The sequence below is a fragment of the Stenella coeruleoalba genome (genome assembly GCF_951394435.1).
Source record: "Stenella coeruleoalba genome assembly, chromosome: 20".
NCBI lineage: Eukaryota > Metazoa > Chordata > Mammalia > Artiodactyla > Delphinidae > Stenella > Stenella coeruleoalba.
The window spans coordinates 49,087,035-49,108,863 of NC_137166.1; the positions used below are offsets into that span (position 1 = coordinate 49,087,035).

At 56.0% G+C, this 21,829-nt stretch overlaps 1 protein-coding gene across 1 annotated transcript; it reads right to left on the reverse strand.

Annotated features, from left to right (window-relative positions):
• Positions 1-2,060: 2,060 nt before the first annotated feature.
• EXOC3L2 (exocyst complex component 3 like 2) lies at positions 2,061-19,567 on the reverse strand (the record flags this gene model as incomplete). Its single annotated transcript, XM_079907262.1, has 11 exons — positions 2,061-4,027; positions 6,277-6,398; positions 7,203-7,358; positions 7,827-7,949; positions 10,907-11,042; positions 12,383-12,493; positions 12,712-12,812; positions 12,913-13,014; positions 14,006-14,117; positions 15,656-16,289; positions 19,045-19,567. 11 exons carry the CDS (start codon positions 19,565-19,567, stop codon positions 3,748-3,750), a joined length of 2,400 nt encoding a protein of 799 aa, XP_079763388.1. The 3' UTR covers positions 2,061-3,747.
• Positions 19,568-21,829: the final 2,262 nt, after the last annotated feature.

Sequence of the window (21,829 nt, forward strand, 5' to 3'; positions counted from 1 at the left end):
GAGGCATTGGGCTGAAAAGGAGGGTCCCCACCCTCTCTGGGCAGGGACGGAGGGGAGGGGGCGGGAAGCCCCAGGGCAGTGTGGATCCTGACCCCTGGTGCCTCTCCTTGCCCAGAATTTCCCGCCCAGGTGACTTTTTGGTCCTGGCTGCACTTTCACGTTTAGATGGGGTTGAATTATCCTGATTCCAGTTGACTCAAGCCCAGTTCGAGGAGAGGGCATGGCCGCCTGGAGGCTCCCTGCCTCCCTTCCTCTCATCTGGACCGTGGCCATGGATAGTCGCCTCCCCATCTGGCTTCATCTTTCTCCCCAGTGATGGGGCCGCTCAGCCGCTTCCTGGTTGTGTGACCAGGGTGACCGTCAGAGCCTTGGGGACCTCATCAGTGCACCAGGGAGAATAACACCATCCACCTCACGAGGGTTGCCGGGGACCAGGCAGCGAGGCGCCGGGTACAGTGAGTTAGGAGCTCGCTCGCCCTGGCACACAGCGGGGCTGGCCGACAGCGGCCAAGAGCTCTTGGAGTCCATCTGATTGCGGTTCAGATTCCAGCCACTGCCTCTAACATACTGTCCTAACCTTCTGAGCCTGCTTCCTGCCTGACAGAAACAGTGCCTTCTCCCAGGGCCAGGGGGATGGTGCCGTGAGATGTTCTGCATCTCAGACACACTCAGGGAACCCCTTGCACAGAACAGGTACCCAGTAAACAGTTGCCGCCCTGCCCCAATCCCACAGCCAGAAATCACCTCCGTCTGAATCCAAACAGTGAGTGTTTCACAAGCGCTCTCTCTGGGTTAGGATCTGAGCCAAACGCCTCACACACAGCCTCCTCGCTGAGCGCTCCCAGCCTGCTCGCTTGGCAGCGGGGCTGTTGTCAGAGCCTGGGGTGAGCAGGAGGGGTCCCGTCCCTGGCACTCGTTGGATGGTGACTTTAGCTGCACTCCTGCCCCCATCTGGGCCTCTGTCTCCAAATCTGCAGGTTTGTTGAGCGAATCCTCGGGAGCATCAACTGTCAGGAGTCTTTCCCCCATTTTACAAACATGGAAACTGAGGGAGTTCCCTGGTGGCCTAGTGGTTAGGACTCCAGGCTCTCACTGCCGTGGCCTTGGTTCAGTCCCTGGTTGGGGAACGGAGATCCCGCAAGACGTGCAGCGAGGCCAAAAAAAAAAAAAGAAAAAAAAGTGGAAACTGAGGCTCAGGGTAAGGTCAGAGCTTCTCAGGGGACCAAGAAAATGTTTGTAATCTAGAAAAAAAGTGGAGCACAACGTTCACAACCAAAAAGTAAAGAACGCCTAAATGTCCGTCAGCTGATACATGGGTAAGTAAAATGTGGTGCGTCCAGACAGTGGAATGTTATCTGCCGATAAAAAGAAATGATGTACTGACACGTGCTGCAACATGATGAACCTTGAAAACATCATGCAGAGTGAAAGAAGACAGACCCGAAAGATCACTTATTTATTCACAATAGGCAAGATACAGAAACAACCCAAATGTCCAGCAGCAGATGAACGGATAAAGAAAGTGTTGCATAGCCCATACGGCAGAATATTATGCAGCCTTTACAGAGAAGGAAATCCTCCCGTTTGTGACAATATGATTGAACCTGGAAGCCGTACGTGAAGTGAAATAAGCCTGTCACAAAAGGACAAATTCTGCCTGATGCCACTCACGCGAGGTGTTCAAAATACTCAGACTCCGGGGGTGGGGGAGGGATGGATTGGGAGTTTGGGGTTCGCAGGTACAAACTACTATATGAAACAGATAAACAGCAAGGTCCTCCCGTAGAGCGCAGGGAACTCTAGTCAATATCCTGTGATCAACCGTAATGGAAAAGAATATGAAAAAGAATGTATATGTTTTGCTGTGCAGCAGAAATGAACACAACATTGTAAATCAACTATATACGTCAATAAAAAATAATAAAAGATTAAAGTACTCAGATTCGTCAAAGTAGAGAACAGATGGGATGGGATGGGGAAGTCCAAAGATCTGCTGTACAACATTGGGCCAGTAGTTAGCACTCCTGTATTGTGCACTTAGAAATGTGTTAAGAGGGTAGATCTTATGTTGTGCTCTTAACACACACACACACACACACACACACACACACGACCACGTATTCTGTGATCCCATTTATACGAAATGTCCAGAACAGGCAAATCTACGGAGAGAAAAAGTAGGCCAGTGGTCACCAGGGCCTGAGAGGCATAGAGGGGTTGGGTTGATGGTTAAGGGGTGCAGGGTTTCTTTGCGGGGGTGCTGAAAAGTTTCTAAAATTGACTGCAGGGGTGATTGCACTGAATTGTGCACTTCAAGTGGATGAATTGTCTGCTGTGTAAATTATATTTCAATACAGGCATTTTTAAGCGGGGCATCCAAATCTGAAAAGAACCCGGCCAAACCAAGGTGAATACATCTTTAATTAAATACGTACAAAATGTTCATTCCTCAACTCCTCTCTTGTATATCAATGCCATTGAAAGTGTCATTTTAGGACGTCGAGTGAGGTGCACATATCCTCTGGGCATCTCACTTTGTCTTGGGCAAAGAGAGGTTAAGCAGTTCCTCAGAGAGGGACGGGCACCTCAGCCCAGAGAGGGTCAGCTTCCTATCCGGCGTCACACAGCCCTGGGGCTCCAAGAGTCCCGAGTCCCCACCTTCAAACGTGAGTTCAAATGTGCGTGAGGTTCCAACCGCAGCTTCCACGCTGACCCCTGGCTGCCTCCTCCTTCCGACTTCACAGGAAAAAAAAAAGCCATGCCATGTGCGTGAGGTTCCAACCGCAGCTTCCACGCTGACCCCTGGCTGCCTCCTCCTTCCGACTTCGCAGGGAAAAAAAAAAAAAGCCACGCCAGGAAGCATCCATCACAGGCTGTCCAGCTGGGGGGAGGGGCAGGGGTCAGCGAGGAGGCGACCTCAAGGGCTCCGTGGGGACCAGGATCCGGCAGGGCTGGGGGTGAGAGGCTGGAATTCTTCCCACCCTGACATTTTCCTGCGTCAACCCAGGAGGGCGCCCTGGATGCCGCCAGCCCTGCCCCCAACCTCCTTCCTCTCTGGATACAGTTTCCCGGCTAAGGATGAGGGGGGCGGGGGGGGGGGGCTTGCCAAGGTGGAACCACTAGGCCCAGGAAAGAAGGCACTTTGGGGTTGGCAAAATGAGGGACGCTGGCTCAGAGAGGCCAAGGGCCTGCTGTGGAGTCACGCAGCCTCGGGAACTTGGTGTAAACAGGGCGGCCCGGCTGCTCCTGCATTGCAGGGCCTGCCTCAGCCACCGCTGCCCTGCCCAAGAGTTGGACCCTAGCCCGGCCTTGGGCGTGTGAGAAGCCCTTGGCCCTGGTCCCTGCCCCGGGTCCTTCCTCCCCCCCACACACTGGGGACTCAGCCCTTCCTTGTGTTAAATAGAAACCTCTTTATTCTAAGTATCGTACGTTCCTTAATACATTGGATTGAGGCCAGACCTTGAGGTGAGGGGAAAGGGGGGGCCTGGGATATTTCTGTAGAGCCTTCCAAAACACCACCCACCACTCACGGGGCTGGGGAGGTGGTGCTGGGAACGGGCTTCATGGCCTCGGGAAAGTCCTTGCTCCTTCGGGCCACTTTCTCTTCTGTACAGGGAGTTTGCGGGTAGGTGAGGAGACCTCTAGTGATCTTTCCAGCCCAGGGCTCTGTGGCCCCAGACAGGGAGTCAGGAGGACGGTCTGTCAGCAGCAGAGATGGGGGGGCACTGAGGTGGAGCCGGGAGAGTCTCAGTGTTGGGCCCGGGGCCGTGATGGAGATGGAGATGGAGGCCGAGGCCAGGGCAGGCAGGCCAGCCGGGAGAGGGAGAGGCGGCCCAGGAAGAGAGGGAGGCTGAGGCAGAAAGGCGGCCGGGGCACGGGGATGTCTGCAAAGAAGGCACGGTCCCGGGGGGGCGACAAGGTTCCCCCCTCAGAGAGTTCCAAGTCCCGGGCCACCGCCAGGATCTCGTGGCGGGCGACTGTGTGGTGCAGGCCACGGATGTCCAGGAGGGCTGCCACGTGCTTCCGCCTGGGGGTAGAGGAGGGGACAGGTGCACGGGGTCCTCCAGATACACTCCCAGCCCACCTGTGGGCCCCACCCGGCCGTCTGTTCCAGAACCTGCCTTAGCTCTGGAGCCCCTTTGCTCTCTCTGGATTCCCCCTCCATACCAGTCCCCCCGAGATCCCGCCCTCCCACCAGCACCCCTAGATCCCCCCCTTCATACCAGCCCCCCTCCAGAGCTTCCCTTCCAAACACTTCCAAATCCTCCTACTCACAGTGGATTCCAGAACTGTCACCTCCCAACCCAGCACAAGGATATTCCTTCTTGCCGCATCTCAGCTCCTGGTTAAAATAACCTTCCATCTTCACCCCCAACTTGGCTCAGACAGCTCCTGAATTTCCATGCTGGTACCCTTGCACCTGTTTAAGCTCTGGACTCTATAGCAACCCTTAACCTCATTTTCACTTTCATCTCAAACAGCCCCAGGGCATCACTCAAATCCAGCCCGGAAGTGCTCACCCACAGCCCTACCCTAACCCTCACCTCACCCCAACGCCAGGTCTGGAGTCTTCACCACTGCTGTTCCAGAGCCCTCATCCAAATTCAGCCTTGGAACGCTCACTTCACCTCTAACCCCTTCCTGGAATTGTTCTCAACTAAAATTCTCCCCCAGAACTTAAAATTCACCTTGGGGACCCTCACTCCAACCAGAAACTCTGTGCTCAAAGCTGGCTCTGTTCCACAACCCTCGCCCCTAAATCCAACACAATGGAAACTTCCCTTCACGCCAATCTCAGCTCCAGATCCCGGATCCAAAACTCAACTCCAGAACCACCATCATATTTCAACTCAAGATCCTGCCCCCAACGTTCATTTCCAGAACTTTCATCTCAAACAGAGTTCTGGGGTCTTCACCACCCCCTTCAGTCCAACTCAGTCTCTTCACCCTCCTGCATCCCAAGTTTGGAATCCCCACAGCTCCAAAACACTCATCCAAAATGGGGCTCAAGAACCTTCCAGCTCAACAGAGATGCAAAACACAGCCCCCAAACTCAGCTTTGGAACCCCTCCTCCCAGCCCAGCTTGAGACCTTTCGAACTCGGCTGCATATCCAAGTTCAGATTCAAGTTCAGAAACCCCAACCCAGCAGGAATGCCGGGACCCTGGCCCCCATGCGACTCCAGGGCTCTGTGCTTTCCCAAGGACATAAGCCCCACACCTCAGAAGCAGAACCACCCATCCTGAATCAGTTCCAGAATCCTCACCTTCAGCCCCACGTCCTCCACTTCAACCCAGCTGATGCCTCACTCCTGGGTCCTGGGGGATTGTCTCTCTGCATACAGAATGTCTGCCCGACTAGCATCGCAGGACTGCCGCCACCTTATGCAGGTGGCAGTGTTGTGTGGTGGTCAGGTGTACCAGCTTCAGAGCCTGCTGCCTGGGCTCAAGTCCCCACTTCGCTGCCGGCTAGCTGTGACACTGGGGTCAGCTACTTAATTTCCACCTGCCTCGGACGGTGCTAGGCACACAACAGTGCTGCCTTTGATGTGCAAAGATTTTCTCGAATAGCTTATCTTCTAAAATAACTCTCACATGCCGCAGCCTTGCGGCCAAAAAATAAAAAATAAAATAAAATGCTCAAATACTGCCTACAATAAATAAACAAACAAATAAAGTAACAGAGTGGGTAGGTAAGATGCTTTCTGAGGTCTGACATAAGAACTCAATAAGCAAGAATTGGTATTGGTACTGCTGTCACCACGGACGATGATTAATCAGCCCCCGATAATCCTATGAAAAGAGTATTATTGTCCCCATGGATCAGAAGAGGAAACTGGGGCTCAGAGAGGATCACAGAGAAAGGAAATGGTCCATCAGGATCTGAACGGCGCCTGCCACTGTCCCAGTGCGTGTGCGCCCGTGTGCCCGTGCGTGTCCCCGTGTCCCCCGCGGCTCCCCAGCTGGGCCGGCCCTTCCTGCCGCCGGGCGGCCCCGCGCCCCCCTGCCCTGGGCTTCCTGTGACTGCTTGTTTGTTTGCGAGCCCTGGTGGCGGCGGCGGCGGCAGCGACGGCGGCGGCGGCAAGAGAAGGAGGGAAATCGTATTAATAATGCCCTGGTTCCAGCAGGAAACGGCCGTCAGACACGCTCGCCGCCTCCCTCCCTCGCCCAAGGGGCAGGAAACGCAGGGACGGATGCCAAGGCTCTCCGGGAGACCTCGGCCTGGCGGCCGCGCGGGCAAAAAGGAACCAAGCCGGCGTGGGGGTGGGGATCTCACCTGATGTCTGGGTAGTCCCGCACCAGCATCCCCACCTCCATCTGGATGCTGGGCGTGTCTTCCAGATGCAGAACTTCGGCCAAACGGGGCACCACGGCGTCCAGCCACGAGGCCTGGGATTCCTGCATGGGAAGACCCCGGGCTCACACTCAACACCCACCCCCTCGAAACCACAGCCTCCCAAGGCCTCGCCTCGCCTGGCAGTTTTCTCGTCCGTAAAACCGGGCAGAGGGCAGACTGCAGTCAGAGGTTATCTGGAACCTTTGGAAATTTGAAGAAAAATCCATAATATAACCTACTCCCAGTTTTGCAGCAAATTTGGGGCTCGGGGACACCCCTCAAAACCTATTCTAAATTTGCAAAATGTTACCGTTGGGGGAAACTGCATAAGGTATGCCAGCGATCTCTCTGCATTCTTTCTTATAACTGCATGTGACTCCACAGTTATCTCCCCCAAAATTAAAAAGAAAATTCCAAGGACTCTAGGTTAGAAACTCCTGGAATAGCGGCTGAGTGAGACCCTTCCCGTCCAGCTCATTACAACTGGGTACAAATAAGATTTGCTGACTTTTAAATGCTTGGATTTGAGAACGCTAAGGTTCTGAGTTTCTCTTGCATTTAGCGACTATCTGTGCTCATAATAATGGCTAATGTTTAGGTCCTAAGCCCTTTTAATGGGACTTATCTAATCCCCACAACAAGGCATAGGGACCATTTTTCTCTTCATTTGTGCCCAGAGCGCTCTCTCTTTCAGTTAGAAAGGCAATTTTGACCCTCAGAGGGCGAAGATCAGAGTGTTACTATTGGCTGCAAATTGGGTGAGGGTCTTATTCTAAGCCCCCGCCCCCGGCTCTCGAGTCTGGGGATTCCCGGAAGCCAACGTTTTCCGTAGTTTCGGAGCCCCCCGCCCCCGAGGCCGCACTGACCAGCCGTCGGAACAGCCTCTGCAGCTGCGCCGCGTCCTCCCGGAGCCTGCCGGCCACGCGGCTGCGGGTCCGCGCGGAGCCGCAGCGCATGCGACCGCGGAACAGGGGCCGCACGTACTCGACCAGCGCCCGCCGGTGCAGCTCGGCCACCAGCTCCTGGGGACCCGGGAAGACGCGAGGGGGTGTGAGCCGCCGGTGACCCCCTTCCCCGCTTCCCACCCGCCCGCTCCCGCTCCGGACACCGAACGGGAACCCCTGCCCACACCCAGCCGCCGGCGGCCCTCCCGGCTCCCAGTGGGTGACCCCTGTCCTGCTCCTCCTAATCAGCTCGCGGACCCTCCCCCACCGGCCCCCAGAGGGTGCCCCATCCCAGCCCTCTCCAATTTCTCCGGAGCTCCACCATCCAGAGGCCCCAACCCCGCCAGCATGCCGCGCTACACCCCGGTATCCGCGGACACCCTCCGCGCAGACCACAGGTAGAGCGCCACCTATCTCGCCCTGAGAGAGCTTCGCCCCACCTAGAAGGGGTCTCTCCCCTCTGAGCGCTCTAGCTCTGCTCTCCCACCCTCCCCCCACCGGCCCCGGGTCCCCCTCTGCGCCCCTCCCCCGCACAAGCAGATGCACCTGGTAAGGCTCATCTTGCATCCTGCGCAGTGCCAGGGCCTTAGCGCCCAGCGTGCCCACGATGCCATCCAGGGCCTCCGAGCTGCTCAGCCACTTCCTGCGCATCAGCTTGCTGAAGTGCGGCTGGGTGGGACAGAGTGGGCAGAGGGTCACAGTTCGCCTCCCTTCCGCCCTCTTTCTTCATAGATCAATCCAACACTTGTTCCCAAAACGCTGCTCCGAGCTGAACCAGGGCTGCGCAGTGCTGGGGACACAGCAGTGCGGAGACAGTCCAGCCCTGACCTCCTGGGGCTCTCAGTCCAGCCCTGGGCTCTCAGTCCAGCCCTGCCCTCCAGGCTCTCAGTCCTGAGGCTGCCCTCAGTCCAGCCCTGGGCTCTCAGTCCAGCCCAGCTCTCCTCCAGAAGAGGAGACAGACCCGTTCCCCAGACAGTGACCATTCAGAGTGGCCACGGCTGGAAAGAGGGAGCCCAGGGGTTTAGGAAGCCCAGCCTGAGTCAGCATAGAGAGTCAAGGAGGGCTTCCTGGAGGAGGGGGCACCAGAGCTGAGGCCAGGAAGATGGTCACTGTTAGCCAAGTGAGCGGTGGGAGAGGGAGTGGCTCAATCCGAGGGGAAAGCCAGTGTGAAGAAGGTTCAGATTTCAGATGGGCTTGTGTGTCAGAGGACCGGAAAGAAGGTCAGTGTGGCTGGCAAGACCATCTGTATAATTCACGGGCCCAATGCAAAAATGAAAATGGGAGACCCTTTGTTCAAAACGTATTAAGAACTTCAAGACAGAGAGAGCAGAACTTTAAACCAAGCTAGGACCCTTCTAATCAGGGGGATGCGGGGGTGGGGGGCCTGTATGACTGCCCAGTGAAGAGATGGGGCTGGTCAGGTGAACCGAGCAGGGCACACAGGCCTCCTGGGCTTGGGAGGAGCCTCAGATCTCTCTTGAGGGCACTGGGGATCCACGGCAGGTTCTAAGCAGAGGAGGGAGAGGGTCAGCTTTGTGCTTCACCGAGATGGCTGGGAGGGGGCAAGACTGAGGCAGAAATGGGGGGTTTGGAAGGAGGGGAAGGGATGAGAAGGGATGAGGAGGGGGAAAGGAGAATGCAGGTGGTAGATTCAGAGGATGTAGTAAGTGGCCACCGGTGGAGGGAGGGGAGGGAGGCATCTGGATCCTGGAGGTGGGATGGGCAGTGGGTCTGTCCCTCAGATGGAGGCTGGGAGCATGAGGTGCCCGGACGCCTCTGGGGTTGGTGTCCATGGGGGTCTGAAGCAGATTCCTATCCCACTCAGCCCAGCACCCCCTTCCTGCTTTCTCATCCCATAGTAGCCCAATTTTCTGAACCTCCAGAATTGAGGCCTGTGGGCTTTTGTTGGAAAGCAGGTGTGAATCAACTGAGCTGACGCTCTTGGTACCGCACTCAGCTCAGGACGTGTTGCTGTTGCTATAAACTGTGTACGTTTATGAAGTTCCCTAACGGCCAGTACCCGAGGGCCAGGACCCAAGCTAAGGACTTTATGGCCACAAGCCCTTTGCTTCCTCACAGCCATCTGAGAAGCCTGGAATTCCTGGGTCCATTTTCCAGATGAGCAAACATAGACCCCCAAGAGGAAAGCCATTTGCCTAAGTCCCCCTACCTGGAAGCCGTACAGCCAGGCCTGGAACAAAGACTGTACCCCCTTCCCCCCAACACTCACTTTCATTCCCATGCTTGTCCATTTAGTCATTCAACAAACACTCTCTGAACCCTGCCTGTGGCCCAGCCCTGGGTGGATCACGGGGGATACATTAGAGAACGCTTGGGGACACAACACAAAAGGAGATAAACAAAACTCCAAGTGCTGGATAATTATAAGCACTTGGGGGCCTCTGAATTCTGATCTGATATTTGACGATATTAAGGAATGATCGTTCCATCTGTTAGGTAGGAAAATGGCATCGCGGTTACATTTGTTTACAAAGGCTGGGTTCCTTATCTTTCGGAGATACAGGCTAAAGTGCTGATGGATGACGATAGGATGCCAAAGATGTGCTTGAAAAGAATCCAGTGGGCAGGGGAGGTGGGGGGAGAGGTGGAGTTGATACTTGCTGGAGCTGGTCCACGAGAGGTCATTCTGTCATTCTGCCTACTTTTGTGTATGTTTGAAATTTTCCATAATAGAAAAGTTATTTTAGAAACATTCCAACAAATCCTTGCCCTTGAGAAGCTGACATTCCAATGGGAGGAGACAGATTGGAAAAAAAAAAAAAAAAAGCAAAGGATATAGCATGGCAGGTGGTGATAAGTGCTTTGGAGACAAATAGAGTGGCCGGGGGGGGGGGCATGTGGGAATCTCAGGGGCTTCTATTTTAAACAGGGCAGTCAGGGGAGGTCCTTCTAAGAAGGTGACATTTGAGTCAAAACTTGAAAGAGGTGAGAGAGGGAGCTTTGTGGCTATTGAGGGAAGAGTAGTCCAGGCAGAGGGAACAGGTGCAGAGGTACTGAGGTTGGAATGTGTCTGACGCGTTAAGGAGAAGTGAGGGGCAAGGAGGAAAGTGGGAGGGGATGAGGTCAGAGAGGGAAAGGGCAGACCATGTGGGCCTCGGGGGCCACAGGGAGGACTTTGGCTTTTGCCCTAAGTGAGCTGGGAGCCATGGAGGGTTCTAAGCAGAGGTGGGACACAACCCGACGTACAATGTGGACTGAGCACGAATCACAACCAGGGACATGCACACCTCTCAGTTCCATTCCCGGGTACTCCCACCAGCTCCTCACCCCGCTCTCACCCACCTCTGGGCATGTGCAGGACCCCAGGGATGAGTGAATGAGGCCCTAGGCTGGGCAGGGATTTGGAGGACCTCAGTGAGGAGGGGTTCCACCCAGTCCCCTAGGCCCCTTCATGCTGATCGCTCTCTATCCTCCCCCTGACCATATCCTCCCACCTCTTCCTTCCTGCGCCCCCCCGTCCCCCTAAACGGCCCAGACATGGCCATCACCCCCCCACCCCCTCTGCTTCCCGAACACTGAGTCATGGGCTGAAAGGAACTGCAGGATGGGGCGGGGGCGCTCCCCTGTCCTGGCCCCGGCCCCACCCAGCCCACTGCCTCTCTCACCTGCAGCTCCTGGAACAGCAGGTCGGTCAGGATGCGGTGGCAGAGTCGGGTCACTCGGTCCAGAGCGCTGGCTGCAGCTTCCCGGGCCGGCTCACTCTCAGGGGGTCCCACCCGGGCCAGGCGCTCCGCCAGAGCCCTGTGGGGATCAGTGGAACCAAAAGTCAAGGAGCCTCAACATCTCAGCCCAACTGCCTGGACCTGTCTCCCATGAGACGGACCCTATTTTGTGGGGCAGGGGGGCGACAGGTCAGATGGGGAGCTGGGGGAAGTCAGGGGCTCTGGGGGGGGCCTGGGGGCTGAGAAGTATCAGGGGATGTCTGGAGGGTTGGGGGTTGGGGGGCTCTGTGGAATGGCTGGGAGTCTGGGGGATGGAGTGGAGAGGAAGGGGTCTATTTCTCTCGCTACTTTCTGGGTGAGAGTGGGGATGCTTCCATCCTAAAAGTCTGTGCTTCTAAAGGGCTGTAATTCTAAAATTCGACCCTTCTCATTTTCTGTCATTGTAACAGTTGATGACCCTCTCCATCACTGAAAGGAGAATAACTTGGTTGAGAGGGCAACTGGGCACTTTCTGCCCACATCCCAGCAGATCCCCTTCTGAGAATGTATCCCTGGTCCCCACACTTGTGGGAGTTGACAGATGTGCCAGGTTTTTCTCTACAAAAGAGTGGAGGCAACTGTCCATCCACTGGGGACAGATGAAATGAATGACGGCACGTCCAAGCGGTGGAAGACAGTTCAGCTATAAAAGATATAAAAGAAGCTGGTGGGAACTCTTCAGGCACTAACAGAAAGATTTCCAAGGTGTTAAGTGGAAAAGGACAGAGTGTGTTCAATATTCTACCATTTGTATTTTTTTAAAGGAAAAGTAATAGATTTACTTGTATATTATGAAATATGCATATGCATGGCTATCTATGCATATGCATGAAGTGTGTCTATGCATATATACACTTATTTACACATATTTACTGGTAAATGTATCAAATACCCCTGGAAAGATATGTGAGGCATTAGCGATAACTGGAGGGAAGGAGTGGGGGGGGGAGGCTTTTCACTGCGTGCCTTATTGTATCTTGAATGCATTCCTAATTTTAAAAATTCAAGTAAAAATAAGTTAATAAAAAGGTAAAGTAATATAACTGAATCGCTTTGCTGTACAGCAGAAATCAACACAACATGCTAAATCAACTATACGAGGAAAGTATTATAAGAAAAAAATGTTTAAAAAAATGTAATCCCTGGAGTCTGGCTTCTAGGTTCCTGTAATTCTAACACTCCCAGGTTCTGATTACTCTATAATTCTAGTGCTCTGTGATGCTATGGTTCTTTCTAGCACTTCCAGGTTTTATGCTTCTAAGGTCCCCTGGATATGCCTCTCGGGGCTAGCTCTGCGATCCCCACCCAGGATCCAGGCACCCCAGTTCAGCTTGTCACCCAGGACTGGCCTTCTCGCCCACACACTGTGGGTGCTCTCACCTCAGGGGGGGCCCACAATTGACCAGGGAGATGGTCCTGCTGATATAGGTGTCGGGTAGCAGCTCCCGGACTCCTGGGTTCTCATGGAATCGTTCCACGCGCTGCTGGAAGCTGGTGAGAGGAGAAAGGGAGGACGGTAGACCGATGGAGCAGCGCTGGATAAGGGTCCCTGGCTGGGCACTCAGCCCAGCAAAGCCTGTGATCCCCACAGAGGCGCCCCTGCCCATCCTGACTGGAGTCACTTTCAGCTCTCCTCTCTCTGCTGGCTCCCGGGTCCAGATGCCCCACCGCCACCCCAGCCCTGCGCCCTTCCCCCCAGCCCTCCATACCTCTGCAGGAATTCTGCCAGCCCCCCCAAGCAGCAGTGGGCCATCCGCTCCCCAAACTCCTGGCTGATGCGGGGCGCTCGCTCTGTGTGCTCTTCCAGCAGCTGCGTGGTCCAGGGGGATGAGAAGTGATGAGGAGGCGAGGTCCCACTTTCCCACTGGTCACCATCCAGCTGATTGTCCTTCCTCTTCCCCGCCCCCTACCTCACACACATCCTGTGCCAGGTTGCTGGACCGGTCCTCCGCACCTGCCCAGTGCCCCGCGTCCTCCTGCAGCACTCGAAGCAGGGCTGCCCGTGTCTGAGCCTGGAGTGGGGAAGTGGGGGCAGAGGCAGGAGTCAGAGTCCCTGGGAGCCTCTCCCTCCCTTTCTCACACCACGATTCCCCCCTCTTCCCCGCCTGCCCCTTAGCCCCCCTGCAGCTCTGGATTCTACCTATGAGCTCATCAAGGTAACGCTGGGGAGAGAGCCTGGACCAGAAAACTTCCCCAGCCCCTTCCATTCCTAAGTCTACAATTTGGCATTTGATACTGAGTCTGTGGTTTTAAGCCTCCTCCATCTAATAGCCACAGGGTTTAAGGGCTTATCCTCTCATAATCTGATGATTCTAAGACTCTGCTCTCAGGTCTGCAAGACAATTCTTTCACGACTTCCAAATTCTGTGATTCAAGAATTCCAAGTGTCTAGGATTCTAAGGTTTACACATCTCTTGATTCTCTGGTCCTGTTGTCTTCAATTCAGTGAGTCTGAGAACGTAGACTTGTTCGGTCCTGAGATTCAAAGCTCTCAAGTTGCAAAGATACTGATTTCTGTGGCTGGGGCAGGACTGGCTTTTAGACCAGAAACACTCCTGTGGCTGGGATGGCTGTTTACAGCTTGGACCATCCTGCTCAGCGGTGCCTGTTCCCGGCCAGCTATTAACCATGTTTGCTGTCAGCCCTGCTTATATGCAGAGATGCTTTGATGCCCTCCTTCTGTGAGTCTTTGAGTCTGCGAGCTGAGGTTCTGTGACTGACTCTCTCTGGCTGTAAGATTTGAAGTGTCTGAATGTATTGAACCTTTACTGAGTGTCTCCACGCCCGGCCGACTGCTTTAGATACACTGAACATGAGACAGAAGTGATCAGTATGGGCTTACATTTCTATGTCTGTTGGACGGAACTCGGAAGTCCACAAAGGGCAAGGGGAGATGGAGATAGCGAAAGGGGGCGGAGAGAGGCCCCCAAGCTCAGTGTGACCCCCCCCTCCCTCTGCAGAGCGCCTCCGGCTCCCTGATCAGCAAAGCCAAGTTCCAGGTACCTTAACGTCTGTGACACATTCATCCTCCAAGCCACGAACGGTGCCAGGGGACAGAAGGGGCTCCAGCTCCCCATTTTCCAGGGCGACCATGTCCACCAGACCTAGGACCTCTCTGGGGGTAGGGGTAAGAAACGGGGGGGGGTCTGTGAGAGGTGGGGCTGGGGAGCTGAACCCCTCCCCACCTCCATCCCTTCACAGCCTGTGTGTTTGTGACCTGGGCCTCTCCCTTCCTCTCTCGGGGCCAGCTTTGCTCATCCCTCAAAGGAAGTCTCTGGAATTGTTGCTCCCCTGGCTCCAGTTCCCTGAGTCAGCTCCCTGATGGATGGTGTCCGGGCAAGACTCGTAGGGGTCAAGTCCAGGCTCTGTGACCTGGCACGCAAGGTCTCACCCGCCAGAGCTTCACCAGACAGAAGCTCCCTTCCACCTCCACCCCTAGTCCCTACGTCGTCACCTAGCCTTGGAGTCCTCGCCACTCCAGCCCTCACTCCCAGCCTCTACCCTCTTGCATGCCCAGGCCTGTGCCGTGCCAGCGCTGTCCCCACACCTTCCCACCACCCCTGCACACACCAGGCCTTTGCTCATGGCATCGTCTCAGTCAGAATCCCCATCTCCCTGCAAATCAGACTTAACTCATGTCTCACCATTCCAGGCTCTCTATTCCGCCTCCATCTCTCATGGATGGCATGTGAGTGTCATGAACATATATTCCCAAATGGGATCTGGACAGGTCAGTGTTGCTAACTGTTGCCTTCCCATTCTTCTGGTGACAGCATCTTGATTTCGATGAGGGGCCATCCACTCCCTCACCCTCCAATGTGTGGTTTGGGTGTGGCTAACTCCCTTTTCCCTGGAGCCTGTAGGGACCCAGTCATAGCTGATCACCGTACCCCATCCCCCAGCCACAAGAATGGAAATGTTTTAAGATGCAAAGGCTGGATGGTTATAGGATTCTAGGACTGGGAGGGTCAATGGTACTCAGGTTCTAGATGCTAAGATTATAGAGCTCAAGGGACCAAAAGTGCTACCATCCTAAAACTGGAAGGACCGACAAGTGTCAGAGTTCTAGGATCCAAAGGGGGGATGAAGCTAAGATTTAGGATTCGAAGGCTCGTTGGCGCCAACGTTCTAGGGTTGAAATTGTCATCAGTTCTAAAGTTCTAAGATTGGAAGAGTCATCGGCGCTTGTGTCCTAGGGTCTAAGGCGAAAGCAGTGTAAGGGTTCTAGAATTCCAAGGGTCAACAGTGCCAAGATTTTAGGATGAGAAGGGTCATTGGTGTTAAGTTTCTAGGACTGGAAGGGTGGGCAGTGCTAAGATTCTAAGAGTGTACTGTTGATGATTCTAAAGGTTCTTGGACTGGAAGGGTCAACAATGCTAAGATTCTAGGACCGGAAGGATGGCGGGTGGTAAGGTTCTAGATCAGAAGGATCCCTGTTGCTGAGGTTCTAGCGCGGGAAGCGTGGAGAGCGCTAAGATTCTCGGGTTGTAAATGTCACCAGTGCTGAGCCTGGAAGGGTCAACGATATTAAGGTTCTAGGAATGAAGGTCCAGGAGGGTCCTTAGGTTCTGAAGGGGCCGGGGCTGGAGGGAGTGGGGGAAAGCGAGGGTTCTACTCTACCTTGGGGCAGCCGATCCCTAGGCCCCCGCTCACCTGGGGTACACCTGGTTATGCCAGTGCAGCAGCGCGTAGCGGTCGGCCAGCGGCAGCCTCCGGCGGGCGGCGGCCCCGATCCACTCGGCCAGCGCGCCGTGGTAGCCGCGCAGGTAGACGCCAAAGGCGCCCAGGCCGGCGGGGTAGGAGGGCGCCAGGCGGCCCCGCACCACGCCCATATCCTCCAGCAGCCGCCCCCGCAGCGCCTCCAGCTGCCCGGCCAGGCCCCCGGGCGCCCCTGGCGCCGCAGCCTCCAGGCGCTCCCGGGCCGCACGCGCCACCGCCTCCGCCCAGCGGGCGCGCAGCTTGCGGGCCGCCTCGGGTCCCCGGCGCCCGTCCGCCGCCTCCTCCTGCACCAGCACCTGACCCAGCTGCGCCACGGCGCCCGGCCCGGCGCCTGCGCCCGGCCCGGGGCCCGCCAGCGTCTCGCGCACCAGCGCCCACAGCTCGCGCTGCAGGGCCTCGTACAGCAGAGCCACGTCCCGGGCCCGGCGGCCCCCGCCCGCGCCCTCGGCCTTGGGCGGCCCGGGCGCGCCGCCCCCCGACGACGCCAGCTCTTCGGCCTCCAGCTCCAAGATGTGCTCGTCGGCCCGTGCGAGCTCGCGCTGCTGAATCAAGCTCAGGATCTCCAGCACTGTGGGCGCAAAGCGGGAGCTCAGGGGCTGGGAAACCGGGCGGACGGCGGGGAGAAGGCGAGGGGAAGAGGGTCGGGGGAGGGGAGAGGTGGGGGGCAGAGAGGGATGTGGGGGCATCTCAGGAGAAGGGGAAGAGAGAAGGCTGACAGGTGAGGGGCCTAGGAGAAGGGAGGGGGCGGAGAGGGAGGAGGGGGCAAGGGGGAGGGGACAGGAGGCGGTCAGGGAAGGGAGGAGGGGGTTTGGCGATGGGAGAAGGCGTCTGGATATAAGGAGGTCAAAGATGAAAGGGTGTCTGATTCGGAAGAGGGTAAGATGAGAGGACGAGTCAGAGGAAGTGGGGTTAAGGGAATGAGGGAGAAGGAAAGGCTTAGGGCTTGGGCTAAGGGGTCAGGGCTACGAAGAGAGTATCAGGGGGTAGGTGAGGCTGTGGGGAGGAGTTAGGGGAGTTGAGGGCGGATGGGATAGAAAAAGGGCATCAGGGTCAAAAAAAAGGCATCAGAGGAAGTGGGGCGGCCAAGGGAGGACAGTCGGAGCCAGGGAAGGGGGAGAGGGATGGAGAGAGCCAGTGGACTGGGGGGCAGGGTGGGGGCATGGAGGTGGGAAGAGGGTATGAAGACCAGAGATGGGTCTTTCGGGGGTGGGGACAACTATGGGGGTGACCTGGCTCTCCGATGATTTCACACTCCCCCAGGAGAGGGGAATCATGGGCTCGGGAGGCCTCTGAGTGAACGCAGAGGGTCCCAGTGGCCCAGGGTTACCCCCGACACCTCCAGCCCCCTCCACTTCCTCCCTGGCAGAGAAACTGTTTCCTGGCCAGTGCTATTTCTGCCCATCTGTTTCCAGAAGGCGGGGGCTTGAGTCACTCCCTTCTCACCTCCCTGTGGTGCCCTCCCAGTCCCTAGGGAGCAGGGGCTGAAATAGCTTCTGGCGCAGGATGTGGAGGGCATCAGGCATCAGGTTGAAGGAAGGGCTCTCCAGTGATGCGGCAGCGAGGGCTGTCCATGGGGGGAGGGTAGGAGTGGGGATGGGGGTGGAGGGATAGAGGCAGGGTGGGGGACAGGGTTGAAGGAAGGTGGGGATTGGGCAGGGCTGGGGCTGGAGAAGCGGATGGGGATGAAGGTGGAGGCTAGGATGAGGGAGTTTAGGGTTAGGGTGAGGTTGGGGCTGAAATCGGAAGAGGGGGATGGGAAAGGAATTGAGAATGTCATCTGGAGTTTGGGGTAGGGATGGGCTTGGAGATGAGTTTAGGTGAAAGTTGAGGATGGAAAGAAGGTAGAGATGGAGGCGAGTTTGAAGAAGTCTGGACGTGAGTTGGGGTTGGGAGGAATGCAGACAGTTGAAGTTGGAGGTTGGAAATGGGGGGGTTAGGATTGAGACGGGGTGGGTGTGGAGATGGGGTTAAGAGGTTGAGTTTGGGGTTAAGGTTGAAAATGGGGGCTGGGAGTGCGACTAGGACTGAATGAGGAAGTTGGGGAGGTGAATGGGGTTGAAGGGGGATGCTGAGATGGACCTGGGGTTGGGGGGTGGGAGTGAGACTGAAGAGGGGAAAGGGTTGAAGTTGCACGCAGGGATGGGATTGAGGATGGGGTGAGAGTAGAGGAATGAGCTATGGCATGGGACTGGACCAGTTGGCGCTTGTCACGGTGTTGGGCATAGCAGTGTCATGGTGTTGGGTGTTGAGGTTAAAGATGGCATTTGGGGCTTCCCTGGTGGCGCAGTGGTTGCGAGTCCGCCTGCCGATGCAGGGGATGCGGGTTCGTTGCTTGGTCCGGGAAGATCCCACATGCCGCCCAGCGGCTGGGCCCGTGAGCCATGGCCGCTGAGCCTGCGCGTCCGGAGCCTGTGCTCCGCAACAGGAGAGGCCACAGCAGTGAGACGCCCGCGTACCGCAAAAAAAAAAAAAAAAAAAAAAAAGATGGCATTTGGCGAAAGGGATGGATTGGGAATAAGCATGCGATGTGCCTCAGGTGGCGATGGCTGATGGGGTTGGAATAAGTATAGCTGGAAATCAAAAAGGCATTGAGGAAGACAGTGGGGTTTGGGTTAGTATTGGGGTTGAGGATACGACAGGGATGGTGTTATGAGTGGAACTGTGTTTGTCCCCCACCCCAAGAAGAAGAGATATGTGAAGTCCTAACCCCCAGTACCTCAGAATGGGATCTTATTTGGAAATAGGTAATTTACAGAGGTAAGCAAGTTAAAATGAGGTCATAGGGTGGGCCCTGATCCATTATGACTGGTGTCCTTATAAGAAGGGAAACTTGGACACCAAGATAGACATGCACAGAGGAGAAGATGATGTGAAGACAGAGAGAAGGCCATGGTGTGGACGGAAGGTGGGAGGGATGCAGTTACAAGGCAAGGAACGCCACAGATTGCCAGCAAAGCACCGGAAGCTGGAAGAGGCAGCTTTGAAAGGAGACGGGATTGAGGTTGAATTTGAGGATAGTAACGGAGAGAGGGTTGAAACCGGGGACAGGGAGGGGACTGGAGGAGATGAGACCGAAGTTGGTCATTTGGTGGTTGTTGGACAAGGGGACGAGGTTGAAGGCAGATGGAGAGAGGGACAGATTGGGCTGGGGGTGGAGACGGGGCTGAAGCTGGAGCTTGGTGATGGAGGTTAGGACCGCAGCGGGGACGGGCTGGCCATGTCCGTGGAGGTGGGCAGATGGAAGCTGGAGATGTGAATGGAGATGGGGTCACAGGTGGAGACACTGTGATTCTCCCAGGTCTGGGCCGGGACTCCCGACTCACCTGACAGCGGCTCCTTTATCTTTGGGGGCTCCGGGACCTTGGGCGGGGGCTCGGGAGCCGCCTCGCCTGCGGGCACCACCCTCTCAGCCAGTGACGCCCGCCGGGGCTTGGGCCCACGCCCCAGTCTCAGGAAGGCCAGTCTCCGGGCAGCCTCCCCAGCCGCCTCCTCGTCGCCCTGGGCTCGGGTCCCCTGAAGCCTGGCCAGGAGGCCAAAGTCTGCTGAGCTCCTACGGATCCCCGGTGTCAGCACACGGCCCAGGAAAGAGCGAGGCTGCCCGTCCCCAGGGCTGCCCGCCCGCCGGCCAGGGGTTCTGCCCAGCCGGAAGGGGGCCAGGCCTGCCAGCTTCTCCAGGGTGGCACGGCGGCGACATGATGTTCCGTTGGGCAGGGCCTCCAGTTCCCCAGCCTCCTCTTCTTCCAGCCCTGAAGCTTCCTCAAAGGGGTTCCGAGAGGACCTCAGGGGCAGTGTCCCCGCCCGGGACATCTTAGAGTCTGCCAGCCCTAGACTCTTCAGGATGGGCATTTTGACAGGCGGGGACCTGGGGAAAAAATAATGGACCATCGGTGGTGTTGATGACAATGCCTTTGTGTACCCAGCACTTTGGGGCATGTGTGCCAAGCACTGGTCTGAGCACTTACCCCTTGAGTCTGCACAATCTCATGAAGAGAGGAACTATGCCCATTTTGCAGATGAGGAAACTGAGGCTCAGAAGAGCACAAGTGTTTGCCTAAGGTCCCATAGTGATTCGGGTTTCAAACACAGGCCTGTCAGATTCCAGACCCAGTGTTCTCTCCCCTGAGCATCGGCGTCCAGACCCTTCCCTTCCCTTCCCTTACTCCTGCCCAGGGGTGTTCATCATCTTTTTTGTTGTTGTTGTTGTTCTTTTTTTTTTTTTGGTTCATCATCTTAGTGCACCCTTCTACTCCATGAGGAAACAGGCTCGGAGAGCAGAAGGGTCTTTCCCACGGTGGCACAGCCAGCGAAGGGCAGAGACTGCATGGGGACCCAGGCCCCACCCCACCGTCTACCCAGGTGTCCTGTTCACACAGTTGGGCACCTGCTTCGTCTCCCCTGTCCAGGCAGTACCCCTGTCTCCTCTACCCTACCCCATTCATTCCTTCAACAAACATTTTACTGGGAAATGCCCAGAATACACAAATCCATAGAGACAGAGAGAAGATCAGTTGTTTCCAGTGACTGGGAGAGGGGGACTGGGCTGTGACCACCGAACTGGTACAGCGTTTCCTTTTAGAGGGATGAAGACGTTCTAGAATTCGTGGCGATGGTTGACAGCCTTGTGAATGTACTAGATGCCACTGAATTGTACACTTTAAAGCGGTTAGTGTGGTAAATTTTATGTTCTGTAGATTTGACCACACACATCCCCGTACACACATCCCCATACACACACACACACACACACACACACACACACACACTCGTGTGCACACACACACACACAAACTGATTAGGTATTTACATGGGCCCAGCCCTGAGCAGGCCCTGAGGACACAGCAGTGGCCAAGGCAGACCCAGTCCCTGCCCTCATGGAGCTCGAAGCTTCCCGAGTCCCGCCCATTCCTTCTCCTAGATCCGTCTCCTACCTCTTCGTGGCCCCTGCCCCAGTCCAAGCCCCCTCCTGCTTCCCTGCTGCAGCCTCCGCCCTGATCTCCGGCCTCTAGTTCTCCAGTCTACCGTGGAGGACCTTGGTAAGGCTCAGACCTGCCCCTCCCCCTTCTCTTAACCCTCCATGGCTCCCCAGTGCCCTCGAGATGAAATTCAGGCCCCCCTGCTTGCCTGCTGTACACCTCATCAGCACTACCGCACCTTCTCCTCCTCCTTACCTCAGGCTCCTCTGGGTTCCAGCACTGTTTATACGTGGAGGCCTGTTCTCCATGTTCCATTCACACTTCAGGACCCAGCCCCAGTGTTGCCTCTTCCCAGATGCCCAGGCTGAGTCAGGTGCACCCCCCTTGAAACTCCCACTCTGGGTCATCACTGTCTGGGGATGGGTCTGTGTCCCCCACGGGGCTGTGAGCCCCAAGAGGACAGGGGCGGGGCTGTCTGTGTCCCCAGCTCCCAGGGCAGGCACTCTGGGAATGAGTGGGTGCTAAACAGGAAGGAGACAAGGACTTCATTCCTTGTGGGAGAGGAGGAATGATAAGTCAAAACGGAGAGCTCAGCAAGGAGCAGGCCGCGCAGGGCCTTGAAAACCGTTAAGGAGGGGCTTGGACTTTCTTCTGAGGGCGCTGGGAGCCACAGAAGGGCGCTTTTGAGAATGATGAAAGGTTCCAAATGTTCAGAAAAGTATAGAAAATAAATTTAATAAACACCCCTGTGCTTACGATCCTATTAGCTGCATCCAATGCAAGCATTTTCTCTTTTGGGTTCATTTGTTTTTCTTTTAAGAATCAAGCATTGCAGGAATTCCCTGGCGGTCCAGTAGTTAGGACTCTGCACTTTCACTGCCAAGGGTGCGGGTTCAATCCCTGGTCTGGGAACTAAGAGTCAAGCATTGCAAATGCACGGAAGCCCCCCAAGCCCCTCCCTGATCCCACCCACTCTAGCCCTCTCCCAAGGAAAGCTGTCCAAGCGGACTTTGACCCTGTGCCTCCCTACCCAGACTGGTATCCAGAAATAATGCATTGTTTTACGTGGTTTCGAACTCTCCATAAATACTGTCATACTACATGTATCCCCTGCCTCTTGCTTTTTTTTTTTTTTTTTTTTTTTTTTTTTGCGGTACGCGGGCCTCTCACTGCCGTGGCCTCTCCCGTTGCGGAG